The following is a 19,578-nucleotide window of genomic DNA, read 5'->3' as shown; positions in this document are numbered from 1 at the left end:
TTCTTCTCCACGGGAATCCTCCACCGGCAGGATTCTCTCTGCCGCAAGTAATGAAGTACCTAGAAGATGGAAAAGCGTGAACACCTAAATCTGTGTACGTATATACCTGTATGCATGATGCATTCGTATGTACCTGAATACGCATCTATCTGGCGGTCTCCCTGCGGGCTAGTGTATAAGTCAGGATATCGGCTACTGCATGCTTCTGCACATCGCATACCCACAGAGATATTCATTCTGGCGCGCCATGTTAGGTCCATACGACTGAGTCTCTCGTACTTCTGTTCCTTCAGTTCGCGCCGACCGGCGTCTGGCGTGCCATCACGTCCGCCCGCTGGTCGCGTTCGTTGTTCCTTCAGAGGGAAGGCGCCACGACAAAGAAAAACTCCTGCAGGTAGCAAATGTCTCTCGCGTGTCTGAAGAGCATCACGGAGGCGAGCACGGACTGCTGACGTTCTTCGGATGCGTCAAGTCAACTGCATGCCCGTGTCGCTCCCGCGACTCAGGCAGGTCGCGGGCGAACGGCGAGCGCGGAAGTTCGTCTTTTCGACGGCGACGGACTGCAGCAAGAAACCCGAGAATTCCGCGAGGCACGAGGAAGGCGAGACTGACCTCTTCAGTCAATTTTTCAGTCTCCTCCAGAGAATTCCGAAATCACGACGGGCGGTTGAGGCATCCCTGCAACGGCTGGCGCCGATCCTTTTGCGCGTTCCCGTCTCTTGTGCTCGCACGGCCTCTCGCGCTGTACTATCGCGGTTCCTTTCCGCCTTACAAATTTGTGTTTTTCGTCTACGGCAACTCTTTACCCTCAAAACGCCGACAAGCTACCGGCGACTGCGCGCTTTCCAAATTTGAGGCCCTCGACTCACTCTTTTGTCTCCGCTTGTCTCCTGTCTCTCTTCCTGCTCGCCGCGCGAGCGTGAATCGCGGAAGCAGGCGCGTCGAGAGATGACGAAAAAGTATTTTCAGAAAGCCCGAGCAATAGCGAGTCGTTGCCTACCTTCGTCGTCTTTATCTCTATTCTCCGTGCCTGACTTCGTCTCCTTCGCGTGCTGGGCCTTTGATGGTCGCCATCGTCTTCGCCCCTCCAGCACGTGCCGATATTGTTTTCTCGTGCGCTCCTTGTGGCCTCCTTCTTTCTCCATGCCACAACCGCTAGCCAGTCACGACCGTCGCTGAAGTCTTTTCTTTCCTCTCAAGCGCCTCTGCTTGCCTCTCACTGTTGCCTCGCGTGCTGCTCGTCCTGCGTGAGACACGGTGGTATTGCAGAGAGTACGAAACAGTCGCGCCTCCTCGCCAGTCGCCGTCACTTCTTCTTCTCCTCTCCTTGACAGAAAGTTTAAGCCTAAGCCATACACCCTTTTTCGGTAACGCTTATCGCAAGAGCTGCGCGTCCTTCTGCCTCGCTTGGCTTCCTTTTCTTCACGTCTTCAACAAAGTCTCTCAGAGAGTCTCGGGAGGCTTCACTTTTCTGGTCGATTCAGTGTCTCTCCTGGAGGCCTCTTCATTCAACTGGCGAGGACGAAGAGATGCCCCTCATCTACGCCCTCGCTGCCCGCGGTAAGGCTTGTGGGCGCCGCTGAACAGACGTTTCCTGTAACCTTGTTTCCTAAACTTTTTCTGTATGTTTTGCGTTTCTAGAGGCGGTCCAGAACGCCTTCCTTGTCTCTTCGTCCTCCTCGCGCGGCGCCTTTTTTTTGCGCAGTATTCGCGGACGAGGCGCCTCAGCGCTCTCCGCTTGCGAAGTGTGTTTTCTCTCCTGTCTGCACTTCTTGTCATTTCGCTTCTATTCAGATTCTTCGCGTTCCCTCGCATTGTTTGATCGCCTTTCGTCTTGTCGTTTGTGCTCAGCGTAGTCTCTTTGTGCTTATTCTACAAGCAATCAGCAGTCATGAGGACTACAGCTTTCAATCAAACATAATTGTTGTGCCTCTCAAATCCGTCGCCATCTCTCTCTGCGTGAAGCTCTGTGGGTAACACCAGTCAGATCTACAGCTGATGAAAACTCGAAACTTAGCGAAAAGCGTGTTCTTTTTGTCTTGGACAGATATTCTTTTTCTCCCGTTTTTGAGTTGGGTCATCGCGCTTCTCGTCTTCCAGGCTTCGTCGTCGGATCGACGTTTTTTGATTTTTTTTTTGTTTCGCGCGTGTCAGGCAGCGTCGTGCTCGCGGAGCACTCAGACATGGAAGGGAACTTCCCGACGGTCACGCGCCTCTTGCTTCGCAAGCTGCCGACGACGCAGAAAGAACGAATGTCGTATATCTACGACCGGTCAGCGACCTCGAAAATCTGCAACTCGCCTTGGGCGATTTCACTTAACCGCGGCTCGGGAGCGCGCACCTCAAACCTACACGCATACACGGATATATGCACATTTTTTTCTCTCTATATATATATGTATCATGTTCATATATATCTAGGTACATATGCAGGCGTACGCGTATGCATATGTATACATATATATGTATACATTTATAATGATGTATATGTCATGCGTGTATATATGTAAATTTGTATTTGTTTGCGTTTATGTGGACATATTCATGTATTTGCATTTCTCTCATTTCATGTATTTTGTACGGGCGTGCATCTGTGGTTATGAATGACATGCTATATCTGCGGCTCTGCTTTCGCTTAGGTGAGACGCTCAAAAAAAAGTTGTGTTTTCTCGGTGTTTGCTCTGCAGCTACATTTTTCACTACGAGGTGATTCGAGGCATTACGTTCCTGACGATGTCCGATGACGCGACGGGGTTTGCGCTTCCCTTTGCGTTTCTGGAGGATTTTGCGAAATCGTAAGTCTCCAGGTTCTAGGGTTTTGAATCGCTAACTACATTAATGCAGAAGCCCCGGGGAAGCGGGACTTATGCTTTTCCAATCACGTCTCTTTTTGGTCCATTTTTTTCTTTTTTGCAGCTTCCTAGCGATGTATGGAGCGACCGTCCACACTGCGATCGCTCTCGCGATGCAGAACTCGTATGAACCGCGGCTCAAAGACCTCATGGTGAGATTGTCTCCTTCTCTTGCTTTTTCTCGCTTTCTCTTTCTTTGTTTCGCTTTCTCATTCGCCCGTTGCTCTCTTCTGCCTGTCGGCTTTCTTCTGTCGTTTCGTCTGAGCTTCGTCTTCTGCTTCACCAGTTTCTGTGCGGCATTTCTGCATTGGGCAGCCTCCTCCGCTTGCATATTTACAGCTTTTTTTTCTTGCGCTGACATCTGCATGCATCCCTGGTCCTTCGTCCCCATTATCGCTTTTCTTCTGCGGTTTTTCCTGGGATCTTCTCTTCTCCTTTTCACTCGCGTTCCTGAGTCCGTAGAGCTCGTTGTTCGCTCTCTGTTTCTGCTCCCTCCCGTTTGTCTACGCCGTCCTTCACTTCAGATTTCGAATTTCGGTTTTTCGTTCCTTTTGGCGATTCTGTCTCTGTTCGCGTCTTTGCAGGACTCGTTCAACCAGAGCCACCAGGCGGAGAGCATGGGCCGCTTGCGCATGCAGATCGACGGAATTCATCACGTCCTCATCGACAATATTGGTAAACAGAGGAAGCGCGGCAGATCTTGCCTCATCCATCGCCATACACCTGCTCGTGGCTCGTTTTTTGTTTTTGTCTGCCTCCGCGCAGATAAGAAAAAGGACGCTAAGCGGCTTGATGTGTGCGCTGCAGTCCCCAATTTATTCTCCGATTTTTTTTCTCTGGTGTCCGTCTTCCTTTGTGCTGCGGGTGACGGTGCGTCGAGGAAGCGCCTCGCTGCTTCCGAGCGAGAGGACGACGCTGGTGCTTTTTACACATTTTTGTTTTTTTTCTCGCTTTTTCCTCAGTTATTTCTAATCTGAGGCCTTTTGTCGCGTCTGCGGGTGCGCGTGTTTCAGATAAAATTCTGCAGCGGGGCGAACGCATCGATATTCTAGTTGATCAGTCTGAGCGACTCAATCAGGAGAGCGTTCAGTTTCGAAGACAGGTACGGGGGAAACTCCAGGCCGCACCGCTGCCCCCTTCTCCTCTTCCGGCGCCGCCTCTTTTCTTCTTTCTCGCTTGCCACGTGTTTGCCTTTGGGATTTCTTCTTATTCCCTGCCTCTTCGCACGCTCGTGATGCACCCTCGCGGCGTTCTCCTCGTCTCTGCCCCGGTGTCAGTTCGTCTGCGGAACCCCGTCGGCGTCCCTGAGGCTGAGCTGCAGATGCGGTTTCTTTTTTGCAGGCGCGGCGGCTGAAGAATGCACTGTGGTGGCGAAATGTTCGCGTCTGCCTCTGCTTTGTTCTTCTCATCGCCGTAAGTGTTTTGAAACCCCCCGTCTCACGTGTGTGAAGTCACGATGTAGACGAGGCAGGGACGACGAGGTAGCTGCCTTGTCTTCGTTGCGTCTCGAGAAAAAAAAAACAAAAAGACTGGAGAAGGGAAGGGCGCGGGACATCGGGGGTATCGCGCGCTGTGTCTCGGGTTAAATGCTTTGCTCTCGAGGGCCTGGAGCGCTGAACCTGTCATTCGCTTTCTTCGGTTCGAGCGTGGACAAATTAGATGCGCAAATAGATAGAATCAATTCTTGGAAAGTTTTTACTTATTTGACTCCTCTGTACTGCCCCGAGACAGCCATTTCGCGGCTTCTGTAACGGTGCTAGAATATGTCTAAGAGATGATTGCGCTGGAGGATTTTGGCATCAAAGGTGACGCTTTTCACCTGGCTACTGTACTAAGCTATTGAAAAACGAATATAAATTTTATTTTCGTTAAGCCCGTAATTATACTTTAATCTTTATTTGGCTAGCGATTTAGTCAGAAACGCGCCTGTCAGTGTTTTTCAGTCTCACTTTTGCGGGATTCACGAACTCCGATGTCTGTTTTGGCACCTTTTTCCTTTCCTTGCAGTGCGTTGCGCTGATCATCGGCATGGTTTCGTGCGGCGGCGTCACCTTTCCGTCCTGCCGCAGCTCCTGAAGGAGATCTCCCAACGAACGTCGAGCATAAGGATACGGACGCTGGGCATTTCGTCTTCTGAGTGTATCGCCTGTTCCTGGGCAGTCTGCTTTTCTTTTTTCTGCGGTTTGTCTTCGCTCGGCGCCCGCAGTCCTTGCGTGAGGTCGACTCGAGGCGTTCTTCACCCGCTTGCTCGTTTTGTTTTCGCTGCTGCGTCTCTTCTTGACAGCCGCGGTCGTCCTCTGGGCTTTCCCCGTTCCTGTTGCTGTTCTTGCTTAGTTTGCACTTTGTCTTTTCCTCTTTCTCCTCTGGGCGCAGCGCGGCGTGTTTTTGCAGCTGTGGCGTGTCTTTGCTCCCCCTGGGATGCCCTTTGTCGTTTTTCTTCCGCAGCAGGAGCCACGTCGCACGTGGTCGCAGACGATCGCTTGTTGGACGTTGGCCTTTTTTTAGTGGTCGCGATGGTGGCGCATGCACAGAGACGTCGGGACTCGCATTCGCTGTGTCTATAAAGAAAGAGCTTCACTCTGGGGGAGCGTGTTTAGTTCGCGACGAAACAGCCGCTGGCGTCTCTCTTCAGCTACGCCGTCGCGCCTGGTTGTCTCGCTGCAGTCGCTTTTAAATTGATAGTCAGGATATAGGCAGGATCCCTCTGCATTGATATGTGCATCTGCATGCAAATTCGTGCGCACCTACTCACTTTTTCCTGTGAGCGCCCGTTTCTTCCTCGCAGGTAATGCTGCGACAAGCTCAATGGTGAGTATACGTTTTATATAAGTGAAGCTCGGAGTCTTGCACTTCCTCGGGTTTGCATTTTTTTGTATGAATGCGTATCTGTCTATTTATCAATATAGATACAGATGTGAATCTATACACGCATATATGTGTGAACGCATATCTACATATATATATAGATATAAATCTATATACTCATATATGTATGAATATGTATATATTATATCTGCATTCATACTACAGAGGAAACGAGAGCTTTCTTGCCAGTGCTTTTTATGTTCTTGCGTGGGTGCAACTCGGGAGACATTTCCATCCAAGCAAAGCCTCTCTTTCCTCCGGAGGCGAGAAATCCTATAGACTGGAAAACAACTTTTTTCTGATGACTACTCTCCGGTCGCGCTCGTGGGAGTCGCGAAAATTCCGCGCGTCTTCTGAAACCGCTCTGCATGCCTCTTCGAGCGGAAGGAACACTAAGGGCCGCGGGCGAGAGAGACAGAGGCCAGCGTTGTGTGTGTGTGCGAGAGAAGCAAGAAAAAGTTGGAAAAGCACGCAAACCCAGACTCAAAGATGAGTGGTGAGCGAGCCTGCAGACTGAGTTTAGTGTAGATTCGCCGCCGCGCGACGGAGAGGCGTCAAGATCGACTCACAGGCAGACATGGAAAACGAGATGCGACCGGCCGCAGGGGAGACGGAATGGAAAGGGCATGGCTCTCCTTCGTGTTCTCGCTAAGCACAGCCCACACACGACCGCCGCCAGCACGTAGCGGATGTGTGAGCTTGTACGAAGGAACGACTCGAATAGAGAAGACATTACGAAAACCCTTGACTCAGCGTGTCAGCTCAAGACCGGACTCTGTCCGCTTTCTCTTGCAGGCGCGCATGTAGAAGACGACTCTCGCGAATGTTCCGAGGCAGAAAAGAGACGGAAATTGACTCGTGGTGGCGAGCACAGCGAGAAGGCGCGTGGAGCGCACGACAAAAAAACCCTTCTCGAGACGTAGAGAAGCCCGTGAATCACACACTCTCTGTCGTTCGCCTCGCGATATTTTCAGCGAACCGCCGATACACCTTCAGACCAAAATAGCGTTTCTAGAATATTCCCGTGGTGCCTCCGCACGCTCTCCGGCTGCATCCTCTGCTATCGCCGGCGTCCTCTCTCTCCCGCGGCTGCGGTGCCCCTAAACCAAGATTCAAATTTAAATTCGTCATGTCTGGTGTCCGCACGCACAGCAGCTCTCCAACACGCCTCTCCGGGCACGGTCGCCTAGACACGCCTCCATCAGGTCGCGTAGACTAGCGGAATAAAACCTACACGTATGCGCGAGATATGGGATAACTCGCACGTGCATGCTGATATAGAGGCGCACAGATAGAGTGTACGCAATCGTTACATATATATATATATACAAATACAAATACGTATGTCTGCAGACACCTTGCTCCAAGTCTCGCGCTTTTCACGGGTTCACTTCGCGCGTATTGTAGCCGCCGCAGTTTCCGCATTTGAGCCCTAAAAACCGAACAAAAAAAAACCAAAGAGAAAAGGCAAAGATGACGAGACTGCAGAAGCCCGACGCCAGGCGACCATCGCACGCATGTAAGCATAGACTCCTGGGGGGTTCTACGGAAAAGCGCATGCGCGGGGAGGCGCGAGCGGGTCGAGTTTTCGCAAGGCAGCTCGTCACGCGTGGCGTACCGACAATGTGATAGTCGACTTGGGTTTTCGCGTCGCAATCGTTGCACTTCGCAAACGCTTTTCGCTTCAACTCGTCTGGCAGCGGCGTTCGCTCAACCTCTTCGTCAAGCCGCTCCCAAATCTTTCCGTACTCTCCGAGGCTCTTGCAGCCTGCAGAAAAGAAAAAAAGCATGCACTCATATCTACATGCCTCCCAAGTACAGATATTATGCAGATACATGCATATGACTACATATCAATACACATACAGATATAAAAATATATATTTGCATGGCTTTGCGCATTGCCGGAAGTCGGATCGTGAAAACGCTCACAGCGAGACACAGGGAAGCGCATATACACCTGTTCATACACAGCAAACGTCTACAGATGACGCACAAAGTGTCTGCTTACTTCATCAATTACTGAAATTGCCAAGTGTGCGAGTCTTCTCACAGAGACCCACTCTCTGCTGTAGTTTATAAACCAGCCAAAGCATGCAACCGGCAGCACGCACGTAGACACGAATGCAGGAGAAAAAAAAACTATACACATACATAGAGATGGACAGATACACCTGAGAGGTACAGCCCGGCATACACGGCTGAATACATAGCAAAGCCCACTTTTTCTGCGGCGTTTTCCCATTCACAAACCCTCGTGCAAGGAAATGTCTTCGAGTGGAGAGGCCGCCACCGGCCTTCACTCACAGAGCGGACAGCGCAGTGCTTGCAAACCGAGACACTCCGAGTTCAGCTGTCGCAGGCACTCCTAAGGGATAAACAGACACGCGAAAACACACGCATCGAGCGCCCTCATATGCTGCAGAGCGCGCGTCACCTGGAGGAGACACAGAAACCGAAACGCATGGCAAGCTGCGCTCAAGAGGCCTCCGCGAGCGAGTGCCTCAAGCCTGCGTCTAACGCCTGAGGCGAGCCTGCGAAGTTCCGCTCGATCTCCGCCGCACTCTCGAGCTTTCTCCCGACCTGTCGCTTCTTGCCGGTTCTACGCCTGGTCTCCATCCGCGATCTTCAGCGTCTGAGACGTTTTTTTCGAGATTTGTTCCGCTCACCGCATGCATCGTGTGGCCGCACTTGAGCACGTGAACTTGTCGCACACTCGTGAACATGTTTTCGCAGCAGATGGGGCACGGCTGGTGCATCGCTTTCTCTGAAAAAACGTAAAAGAGAGTCGAGACAGCTGCGAGCTTGCATCGAAAAGAAAACGGTGAAGCGGAGAGGCGTCCGCGCCGACCCGCCGGCCGCCGTGAACAGCCCTCGACTTGCGACCGAAAACAGACGCTGCATGCGCCCAGAGAGCCTGTCTGCCCGCGCGCTAACTGCCATACACATAGAGACACATATGTGTATGTATGTATACATATATATATATATATATGCACACATAGGTATGTGCACATCTATACGCAGACATACATGCATGTGCACACGTATATAACTGTATGTATGTACCTATACATATATATATATATATATATATATATGCATACATATAGATATCTGTGCGCGTGTCTACACCCTGAGTCTTTCTGTGTGTCTCGGCTCCCCGGCGGCTGACGCTCGGCACAAAACGAGCCACGAAATGAGAAACGAAGACGCCAGCGCAAGAGTATCGTGCACAAAACCACGCCACACGCACCGACGCATTTGTGAGTATCGCGAATCAGCGTCGAGTAGCAGCTGCCGCAGGTCTGACAGTGGAAGTAGTTGCTTTGACCGCCCGTGCGGCAGAGACCACAGTCGTCGCAGTGATAGACCTGCAAACACAGCCGCAGTCCACAGCGAAACATGAGAAAAAGGAGCAGCTCGATGCCGCGCGAACTCCAAATCGATATACTCACAGGTCTCCACACTTACAGATATATATATTTATACACTCAGTCAAATACATATGCCTATCTATGTAAGTGTACATGCATACATGCTTGTATGTATGTTTCAGTGTATGCACGTACGCATGCATGTACATATATATGTATATATATGTGTATATATGCATGTGCGTGTGTGACAAGAGCTCAAGCCCGCAGAGGGCATGTCCTCTCGGCGCGAGCCTGTCTTACCTCCTTAGTGACTCCTTCGTCATCCCAAAAGTTGCATTTTTTGCAAAAATACGCCGCGAAGGCCGCGCCGCACTGAACGCACGTGTTGCTCACGCACTGCCGCGTGTCGCAGAGTGCGCAGATGATCTCCGTCACGGCGTAGCGATCGAGGTCGCTGAAACGAACCAGACAGATAAAAGACAAAAGCGTCCCAACGGGGCCCCCAAACCACAGTATGAACCACCTACATTCATATATATATGTATATATTCGATTCATGCATATATGTACATATATGTGCTTGTATTTCAACAGATATATACAATCGTATTCATATACATATGTATAATTGTATCCAAATATACATATATATACACATGTATATACATGCTTTCATACCTATATAGAGATGTATGTGGCTGCATTCCTACACAAGTAGAATATTGGAAGTTTTCACTTTTCGGGGAAAGGAACGGAAGTCTCCATCAGGAAAGCCGTTAGACCTATCCGGTGGCGTCGCATTCGGACTGCGTGCGCCTCCGCCGTTGCGCGTGAGTCTGTTGGTTGCTTTGAGTGACGAGCGATGAAAAGCAGCGTGATGATTGTCAACGATGATTCTCGTGAGTCGAAAGCATTGAGAACTCACTGCGCCTTCTTGTAGTCTCGCTCAGCTTCAGACTTTATTTCGTTGTGACAGTGCCGACACCAGAATACTTCTCCGCTGAGCACACGAAGCACCAGTCGAATACGCTCCAACAGACCTGCAGCGACATCTGCAGGGAAGCGCCCAGACGCTTATGGCACGCGCGAAACCTGTCGTTCTCTGCAGGCACTGGCTGCGCGAAAGAATCGCTATCGACCAGCAATGCGCATGCATGCATGCAGCGCGACCGCACCGAATCCTGGAGACGCGTTTTTTCCTGAACCTGCCCTACCAGCAAGGCGCGACGAGCTTGCACTTCCGTCTGTAGTGTGCGCAGCCGATGCCCGGCGGACGCGGCTCTGCGTCGCCAGCTTCGCTCTTGCCGCTGGCGCTCTGGAGATCGCTGCTGTCGCCCTCTTCGACGTCCTCCCACTCGTCTTCCTCTTCGCTCGAGTCCGCCGCGCCTGCCGCAGACCGCTCACTCGCCGGCGTGCCCCTCTCGCCCCTCTCGCCGGCGCCGCGACCATCGCGCGGCGGCTCCGCCCTGTCGGGCTCCGCGCCGTTAGGCTCCACGGCCTCGCGGAAGTCTCCTCGGTCGGTCAAGAGCGCGGTGTCGACGACCCACGTGGCAACGATCTCTTCCTCGTCGGCGCGCGGCGAAGATGCCCGGGAACCCGAAGCCGAGGGCGCGTCCTCTGCCGTGGCAGCGGCCGCGTCAGCGTCGCCTGAAGGACGCGGGGAGCTCTCTCGCGCGCGGGGGTCTGCGGCGGCTGCGCTCGCGGTCTCCGCCGTGGCGTCTCCAAGGCTGTTCCTGCGACCCTCTGATGCCTCTTCCATCCTCATGAGCTTGACTTTCTCTTCGCTGCGGTTGCTGAAGGCCTCGTCGCGCGAGTCAGACGGTCTCCGCCGCGGCTGGGCGCCGCTAGGCGAACCCGCAGAGTCCGCAGAGTCCACGGAGCGCGCGGAGTTCGCTGGGCTGCTGTCTGCTGAGTGTCTGTCGCGGGCGCCAGGCGCAGAGGGGGAGACGGCGGCCGCGGAGGGAGTCTCGGCACTCGACGAGGAGACAGACTCCGGCGCAGGGAGATCCGCGGAGGCAGCGGCGAGCGCGCCCTCTGAGTGGGGCCGCGCCTCGGAAGGCATCGAGGGCCCAGGCGAAGCTGCCGGCAGCGACCCGGATCGCTGAAGCGGGCGCAGAGGCAACGTCGACGCGTGCGAGTCGCGCGGAGGGAGAAACGACGGCCGCGCCGACATGATGATGGGCGAAGGGACAGAAGTTCGGCAGAGCACAACTGGAGACTCACGCGCCTCGACCGAGCGTGGACTGCTGAGGGGAAAGCGAAACAACCCGCGCGGTGGCGAGCGAGAAAGCTCTACGGCGAGGGCAGGCGGCAAAGAAGGCGACGCAGAGAAGCCCCGATCGCCCTTGTGCGCCTCAGAGACTGCTAAAAGTCCGGAAAAAGAAACTGCAAAACGCCTCAGAGTCCGTCGTCGCGTTCGTCGGTCTGTGCGGGCTCGCAGGAAAACGCAGACCGCAGAGAAGCACAAGAAAAAACTCCCAGCCCACGCGAAACAGCAGATGCATCAGCGGACAGCCAATCTTCTCAGCACATCCGACGCCCAGAGGAAACTGAACACAGCGACGTATCCACGTAGCTGCATATATATGTATTATGCATGTATACATATAAATACATATATATATGTATATATATACACATATCCGCGCATGCGGGCTGGGCTGGTTTCTTTTCCCGCGTCGGGTCCAGGCGTGCAATTTTTTTTTGCAAGCTCGCTCGAACCCAGTCGCCTGCGCGAGAGCGAAGAAGCGCGAGATTCTGTTTCCGCGGAGCTTCGCAGCGACCTGCGATGCCAAAGAAAAAGCGAAGGGCGGAAGGGAAAACCGAGACGAGGAGGACACAGGTCACTTTCGCGCGCGCGAGGCGGGCCCTCCGGCGGCAGAATCAGTCCGAAGCACGTCTAGAAAAGCGTCGCGGAAGGGAATCGCAGAGAAAAGCGAACAAAGAGGCAGGCCGCTGCCGCCTGCAGGGAAAGTGAAGGATGCGTTTTTTCTCGCAGGCGTGCTTGAGGCGGTCACCCCTTTGCATGCCGAGACCGGTTTCCCGCGGATTGAGGAAGTCGTCCGTGGAAAACCACTTCTCGCCGCATCATAAGAAAGCGCGCAGGTGAGATGAAGAAGAAGACGAAAAAAACACACAGCACACCGCGCGCGAACCAGAGACGTGAAGCGGCGAGCTAGATCGCCGATCAATGCTTAGAGAGCGAGACACGTCGCCTCCGCTGAACTCGCCCACGACGTGGCGCGAGGCGAGACTCGCGCCGCGGCTTCCTGTAGCTGCAGCGGCCGCCACACTCTTTTCTTTTAAATCCAGTCCTTCCAAGCCGCTAAACGCGCTTTAGGCCCGGAACAGCTGAAGTCTGGAATCGTTTCACTCTCGATGGCACATGTTCAGAGCGTGCCTAGTGCCCCTGGGAGACGTGGCGCCGAGACCAAGCGAGCGATTTCGACTCCAATGGCAGCCGCCTCATCTCTGCAGTCGACCCCCGCAATAACTCTGTCGCCCGCGAGTGCATGAAGACTACGGCGCGCCTAAGGGTCAAGGATCTACCAAGAGGTCTCGTCGAGAAGTCGTTTTGGGTCACAATGAGACGCCACAAGCCCCTGCTTTAGTGAAACGGGCATAGAACCTCTCAAATGTGAAGCACCGAACGCCTCAACTGTGATCTTCCACGCGTGCGTTGCGGCGTCCCCGCTTTTGAGTGGACTCCGAGAGACAAAAATCTTCCTGCTGTGTTCTCGCAAGGGCGCTAGAGATTTGCATGGAAAGCTCGCAAGAGAGCGGACGACAGACTGCGGGTAGCTCCCCACGAGGAACGAGCTGCATACTGTGCTCATGTAGCTAAATTTAGCCCGCCTAGGAGTATGCATATGTGTCACGGGGTGTCTGCATATATAGAAGGGTGGAGGGATAGGTGACGACAGGCCAAGCTTAGCCTGCAGCACCGAGTGTTTTTTGAAGACTAGAGTCGCTCGGCAGACGCGCCCCTGCTGTGTGTGGCTAGAGGCCCGTTCCGCTACTGCTCTCGTTCGAACGCGGTTCTCTGCAGGCACTTCACAGTAACCAGGCGTCTAAGCCACAGAGGAGAGAGTTCGCTTGGCTGCGGAACCTCAGCAGACGAGCTCCAGTCGCTCTTTGCTTTCTGGAGGGCGTTTTTCTGCGGGCGGACGCTTGGCACACTTAGGCATGTGGAGGTGTTGCAGCATGCACGTGCCTCATGACGTTTCTGCACGCGAGAGGTATAAGCGACTCACCCTCCACGCACGCTGCCTTCTTCGCTACGGAGCTGACGCCTCTTGTTTCACAGCGATTTCGTTCATCTGCGCGCTCTTTAGATCGCGCACTCACCTCGCCACGGGCGTGTTTCTTTGGCTCAAAGTTGCCTCCCTCGCCTGCGTCCCTCGACTGTGTGCTTCATTCGCAGGTTCAGCCAGTCCGTTGAGCCATTTTTCGCCGAAAAACCATTTTCCGTTTCCTTCCCGAGCTCGGAGCTGGCGGCACCGAGCTCTTCCCCGTTTGCCTCTGCTTTCCGTTATGTGCGGCCTTCCATCGCTTCTTCAGCCGCCAGCTACGTCGCCGCGGGTTCGCAGACAAATTGCGACACATGCCTCGCCTCGTGTTCAGAGTCGAGACTGAAGCGACCCGAGAGTTTAGGAACTGCAAGTAATGGACCTGGAATCCGCAGAGAGCCACAACTTCGCCTCCGCGGAGGCGAGCGACGGCCTTGCCGATGCTCCCCAGGAAGCACCGCCCCAGCTTGAGCGCTCACAGCTCCGGTGCGAACAGTTTTGCCAGGCGAAAATACCGCTGTAGAAAAAGGTTGAGCAAGGCAAGTTTTTTAGGAAAACTCTTTTCCTTTAGAGCAACTGACCTTGGAATACCGACGGCCTAGTCGCGCAAAGTCGCCGTCACCGCAGTTGGCTGTTCAAGCCCCTTTTCGATCGTTCTCGCCGCAGTCTCTTCGCGTGTACTGGCTTCTCGGCGGCGTTGTCTCCTCCATTGTGGGGTTATCTGCGGAGCGCCAGCTCTTTCCTTACTGGGACGTGGCTATCAAATAAAAGAAAATTCGTCTGACCCAGCTTTCCGCAGGAGTTCCCGCCCACTTGCAGCACCAGTTTCCTCTGAAGAAGGCATTTTCGCCCGCTCTCGTTCACTCACGCGTGGCGGCCTCTCCCGCGCACTCAACTTTTTAGTTTTCGCGTGGCTTGTCTCTCCCAACACACCGCGTTTTCTGTGTTTGCCGTATGCTTGGCGCACACATTATTTCCGGTGTGTTTCTTCATCGTTTCCGTTGGCGATCCTCTTTCTCCGCGACACCCCTTCGCTGCTTCCGCCGCTGCCAGTCACGCGCGCCGACTCCGCGTCTGACTCAGACGCTTACGCTATCTTTTGTTTGTCAGTTCGCATTACTCTGTCTCTTCAGGGACTTTCGCCCAAACGCCTCCGCAGTTCCGCGTGGTTTCGCCTTTTTCGTTTCCTCTGGGCACTCCAGTCGGCGAGTATCCTTCTGGCGTCGAGGCCTAGCGCCCGCGCCGTGTGCGTCTTGAATCCGCGTTCTTCTTACGATATCCCTCCCTCACTGCAAACTCCCCAGGCTTTTTGCGCCGGTAGAACTTCAGCTGTCGCGCTGGGCCTCTCGTCGGCTCGCCCGAGTTTTCTGTCGAATTTTCTGGATTTTGGAGAATTTTCAAAATGACGGGCACCGGCGTCGGAACTGACGGCAGCAGCACCGCTGCGGAGTTCGACGGAGGACGCGTCCTCGTCCTCGACTTTGGCAGCCAATACAGCCACCTGATCGTCAGGCGCCTCCGCGAAATTGGTGTGTACAGCGAACTGCGCCGATGCGACACCAAGCTCGATGTAAGATTCATGTGCATGCCCCCTCTGAAGGCTACGGCGCCTATCCTGCGCTCAGGCCTCGCGGTGAAGAGACCTCGGGAGCGCCAGGCTCACCAGACACCCTCCAGACACGTAAAACTTCAAATTTATGTCTGTGTCGTCATCACGAAGCAGCGCATGCGATGTCGAGTGGACTTACGGCTTTGCGATGCACTGGGGAGGCGCGCGGGGTTTCGGAGGACGATGATCCGCGGTCTGCGGGCTGCCTGTTCCACAGATGAGATATACAATCACCCTCGCACGCGTCTTGTCCACGGGGTGTCTTCCGTCGCGCCTCCGCGTTCGCGAGGATCTCGCTGCTGCGTGTGTTGGGCGTGCTGCGCGTTCAGGACATCAAGGCGTTCGCGCCCTCGGCGGTCATTTTGTCGGGGGGTCCGTCGTCGGTTTACGAAGACGGCAGCCCGCACGTCTGTGACTCTTTCTTCGCGTGGGCGGCGGAGGCGGGCGTCGCAGTGCTGGGCATCTGCTACGGCATGCAGGAGATGTGCCACGCGCTCGGCGGCCGCGTTGAGTGCGGAGCCAAGCGCGAGTTTGGCAGTACATGGGTTCAGCTGCACCGTGAGTCGAACGGGGATGCGCCCGCCGAAGGCAACGCGGTCGCGCTCTTCGCCGGAATCAAGGCGGGCGTCGTCGGCGGCGTCGCGCCAGAGGAGCCGAATGGAGCCCAGACGGCGGAGGAAGACACCGAGCGCGAGGCGAAGCGCGCCAAGCGCGGCGGCCTCAACGAGATGCTCGTCTGGATGAGCCATGGCGACAAAGTCACCAAAATCCCCGAAGGGTTCAAGGTGAGTGACGAGCGCCGAACCAAGCGGGCGAGTACAGCTACGCACTTTCATGCAAGTAGCCCCTCCTCTAGCCGGGCGCGCTCTCGGTGGCGTCCGCGCCTCGGACTAAAGTCTGTCGGGACTCCGAAGGCGGGGAGAAAGCCACACGCCGCCTGGGAGCGGGAGCGAAAAAAGACTGTGTGTGCCCACGCGTCTGTGGATCGGGACATGAGTTCGGAGCTGCAAGTGCTGTGAACACGCAGGCGTATGTGTATGCATGTATATGTGTACATATTTCGATCAGGCCCGAGTCTCAGTTGCCTGTCTGTGCGCATGGCTCCAAGCTCCTCCGAGAGTTTAGGGTTCAGGCGTCTAGGGGCGCAGACTTCCCGCGCAGGGGGACAGCGGTATGTTTGCCTCGAAAGGATGTCTGCCTCATGCGCGTGAACGCATTTTTGGGCGTTTCCGTCTTCAGACCTTTGCCTCTACTTCCGCGTGCCCGTACGCGGCGATCGGTGACCCCGCTCGGCACTTTTACGGGCTTCAGTTCCACCCGGAGGTGACTCACACGCCGGAGGGCGCGCAGCTGCTGCGGAACTTTGTGATCGGGATTGCCGGCCTGAAGGCCACCTGGACGATGAAGAATTTCCTGCAAGCTGAAATGCGGAAGATCCGCGAAGTCGTCGGCGACGCGCATGTCATCGGCGCGCTCTCTGGGGGCGTCGATTCGACTGTCGCGGCAGCTCTCATCCACAAGGCCGTCGGCGACCGATTCCATGGCGTGCTGATCGACACAGGCCTCCTCAGGTGAGGACAGCGTGTCTTCACGGAGCTGACAGGGAAGGGAAAGGGACGGGTCTCACAGTGCCAGCGGCGCTACGCAGCGGTAGCCATATGCGTATATATATATATATTAGAAATATATCTGTAGTTTATAGGGCCTCAGCAAGTCTCGCCGATGTCGGGTGTGGACGAGATATAGGCGTTCATATATATATATATATATATATATATATCAGATTTGGACGTGCATTTGCACAGACAGCGAGGAACGGAACTCTTTTTTTCTATGTGTGTGGCTGCATCGCGGAGCACTCGGCGTGTTTTAATCGTTTTTGGAGTTGAGTCGGCCTGCGAATGTGCTGTTTGCGTTTGCGTTCCGGCGCGCGTGTGCAGAAAGGACGAAGCCAAGACGACGCTGGCGAAGCTGAAGGAGTGCTTCCCGACGCTGTCCATCGAGTGCGTCGACGCGTCTGAGGCGTTCCTGTCTAAACTGAAGGGCGTGCGTGACCCAGAGAAGAAACGCAAGATCATTGGCGGGCTGTTTGTCGACGAATTCGTTCGCGTCGTCGAGGAGAAGAAGCTGCAGACGGAGAACGCCTTCCTGCTCCAGGGCACGCTGTACCCCGACGTGATTGAGAGCTGCTCCTTTAAAGGCCCCTCGCACACCATCAAGACACACCACAATGTCGGCGGCCTGCCCGAAAAAATGAAAATGAAGGTTCTCGAGCCGCTCCGCGAGCTCTTTAAGGGTACGGGCAGACACGCGCACCGGCTCCCCCAGACATAGGCGCCACAGGCAGTAGAATAACTAATTTCTGTTTTTGTGGGTTTATATCGAGCGCGTCGAGCTTGACAGAGGCAGGTCGCTTGGCTCGATGCACCGGCTTCAGCTATCTACCACAGGCCACACCTCGTACCCCTTTATGCGTGCCTCTTCGTTTGTATACATGTATGTATATAAATGTATATCTATGTATACAGGCCTTTTTGTGTATAGGCCTGCCAGTGCGTTTGACTGAGCCGTGGGTCCAGGGCGGACAAAGTCTTGTCTTTCTTTTTCCAGACGAAGTGCGCGCTCTCGGCATCGAACTCGGCCTTCCGCACGAGCGCGTGTATCGCCACCCGTTCCCGGGCCCCGGTCTGGCGGTGCGCATCGTCGGCGAAGTGACGGCAGACCGCGTGAAGGTGCTCCAGGAGGCAGACGCGATTTTCATCCAAGAGATCCGCAAGGCGAACCTCTACGACAAGATCGCGCAGGTAAGAGCCGCGGCCGCCTCAGCGAGACGCCCATATCGATACATTGCACGCACAGAACCTCAACTCTCCGCGATTTCTGTGCGCATCTCTTCGTGCCTACGCTCCGGAGTGGCTGTGGCCGGTAGGCGTGTATGCACGCATGCGCAGGCAGCTTGACGCCTCTGCGGATTCATATGCGTAGATAGCGTATGCAGCACGGTGGGTTCGGGGCCTGCCTGGTGTGTGTATGGCGCAAGGCTTCTTCCTCTACTGGCGGTTGCGCGTGTTTATAGGCATTTGTGGTTCTGCTGCCAGACGCTCCCTCGGTTGGCGTGATGGGCGACTGCCGGACGTATCAGTGGACGTGCGTCCTGCGGGCGGTTGAGACAACCGACTTCATGACTGCCGACTGGTTCCGCTTGCCCCACGACGTCCTTGCGACCTGCTCGACTCGCATCATCAACGAAGTCAAGGGCATCAACCGCGTGACGATGGATGTCTCAAGCAAGCCGCCCGCGACGATCGAGTGGGAGTAGAGCTGCACACACCCGCTGAACTCTCGGTCTCCGGGGCCCTTCTCGAACGTCGCGAGTCTGCATGCAAGGACACAGTTCGGGGGCCTCGGTGTAGAGAGGGAAGGAGAACGTGTGCCATGACCAGATGAATTTCTGAGAGCAAGAACTGTCGGGCGTGCGCAGGTGTGCTGCGTGCCTCCGTGCAGCTTCCAGCTCGGATGAGGGGAATATCAGGATGCAGACGCCAGCCTCACAAGCTTATGTCTATACATCTGTACTTGTATACGTATATGTATGCTTACAGTTACACTTCATATGTATATGTATAGGCTTGTGAACGCTTTTTGCTTCCAGGGGACTAACCATGCCACTGTATTTATATAGTTGACAGAAGTGAATTTGTCGCGCGTGTGTAACTGATCCGGTTTCGCATTTTTGCTCTGTGGGTGGTGCGGGCAGTCCTCCTGCCTCGTTAGGTGTATTTTTTGTCTGGTCGTCGCCCCGTCCCTGAGCTGCATCACGCATGCATATCTATATATATACTTATGCACAGTGGTGGTGTGTTTGGCAGATTCAGGGGGTTGCCCAGGAGCAAAGGGGGTTTATAGGATTTTTGTTGAGTTAGGGTGGGATTATTTGTGCGAGTCCGAAATAGATCTTCGTGCCTGGCGTCGTCGCTGGCGTGCGGATGACTACGTGAATGCAGTTCGTCGGCGCAGTGCGCCTTGAAGCGCGTGTGCATTTACGCACATACTCATGCATGCGTGCGAGTCTGCGGCGCCGTAGCGATGTTTGCATGTGTGCGCGAGATGGGACTTTGCGGCGGGAGGGTCCTGTGCATGCACTAACAGAGCCTTCCGATCGACTTTTCCGCTCCCGCTTGTGTTCAGTTTGACGTGGTAGTTTGTATTCATACGTGCCCTTTTAATCGAGATGTGTAAGATTGTCCTAAAGTTGTCAGGGGAAGACTGGGAATCGCTCTTGCGTCACTTGGTTTTGTGGCTCAGAATACCGGTTCCATCTGCCAAGAAGATTCTCATTACCGAAGAAAAGGCCTTCTCCTGTCGGGTGAATTAAGTGCTTCCGCCCTTATGTGTGTATGTGTCTCTCTCTCTGATCGCTTCCCGCCGCACCTCGTCTCATCCGGATGCGCTGGACTACGAGCGAGCGCGGCTCTTGCCTTTACGACTCCAGTAACCCTTCTGCCGCTGAGAGCTCCGACTTCACACAAAATAACCTGTACCGAGGTAGCCCGCGCTGGCCTTCCCCTCACAATCTCAGCGAG

At 54.6% G+C, this 19,578-nt stretch overlaps 3 protein-coding genes across 3 annotated transcripts; 2 read left to right on the top strand and 1 right to left on the bottom strand.

Moving 5' to 3' along the window:
* Nucleotides 1–1,529: 1,529 nt before the first annotated feature.
* BESB_010730 (putative vesicle-associated membrane protein) lies at nucleotides 1,530–4,928 on the top strand (the record flags this gene model as incomplete). Its single annotated transcript, XM_029359827.1, has 8 exons — nucleotides 1,530–1,560; nucleotides 2,101–2,272; nucleotides 2,688–2,795; nucleotides 2,917–3,004; nucleotides 3,437–3,527; nucleotides 3,866–3,954; nucleotides 4,194–4,265; nucleotides 4,860–4,928. 8 exons carry the CDS (start codon nucleotides 1,530–1,532, stop codon nucleotides 4,926–4,928), a joined length of 720 nt encoding a protein of 239 aa, XP_029222740.1.
* A 2,168-nt stretch (nucleotides 4,929–7,096) lies between these two features.
* Nucleotides 7,097–11,270, bottom strand: BESB_010720 (CHY zinc finger domain-containing protein; the record flags this gene model as incomplete). Its single annotated transcript, XM_029359826.1, has 8 exons — nucleotides 7,097–7,149; nucleotides 7,336–7,485; nucleotides 8,025–8,085; nucleotides 8,387–8,484; nucleotides 8,974–9,091; nucleotides 9,398–9,551; nucleotides 10,023–10,097; nucleotides 10,312–11,270. 8 exons carry the CDS (start codon nucleotides 11,268–11,270, stop codon nucleotides 7,097–7,099), a joined length of 1,668 nt encoding a protein of 555 aa, XP_029222739.1.
* A 3,518-nt stretch (nucleotides 11,271–14,788) lies between these two features.
* BESB_010710 (bifunctional GMP synthase/glutamine amidotransferase protein) lies at nucleotides 14,789–18,314 on the top strand (the record flags this gene model as incomplete). Its single annotated transcript, XM_029359825.1, has 6 exons — nucleotides 14,789–14,956; nucleotides 15,325–15,780; nucleotides 16,235–16,566; nucleotides 16,936–17,291; nucleotides 17,606–17,799; nucleotides 18,072–18,314. 6 exons carry the CDS (start codon nucleotides 14,789–14,791, stop codon nucleotides 18,312–18,314), a joined length of 1,749 nt encoding a protein of 582 aa, XP_029222738.1.
* Nucleotides 18,315–19,578: the final 1,264 nt, after the last annotated feature.

The sequence above is a fragment of the Besnoitia besnoiti genome, chromosome I (assembly GCF_002563875.1).
Source record: "Besnoitia besnoiti strain Bb-Ger1 chromosome I, whole genome shotgun sequence".
Lineage (NCBI taxonomy): Eukaryota > Apicomplexa > Conoidasida > Eucoccidiorida > Sarcocystidae > Besnoitia > Besnoitia besnoiti.
Note: the sequence above shows the minus strand (reverse complement) of the source record. Positions and strands in the feature narration are given on the sequence as shown.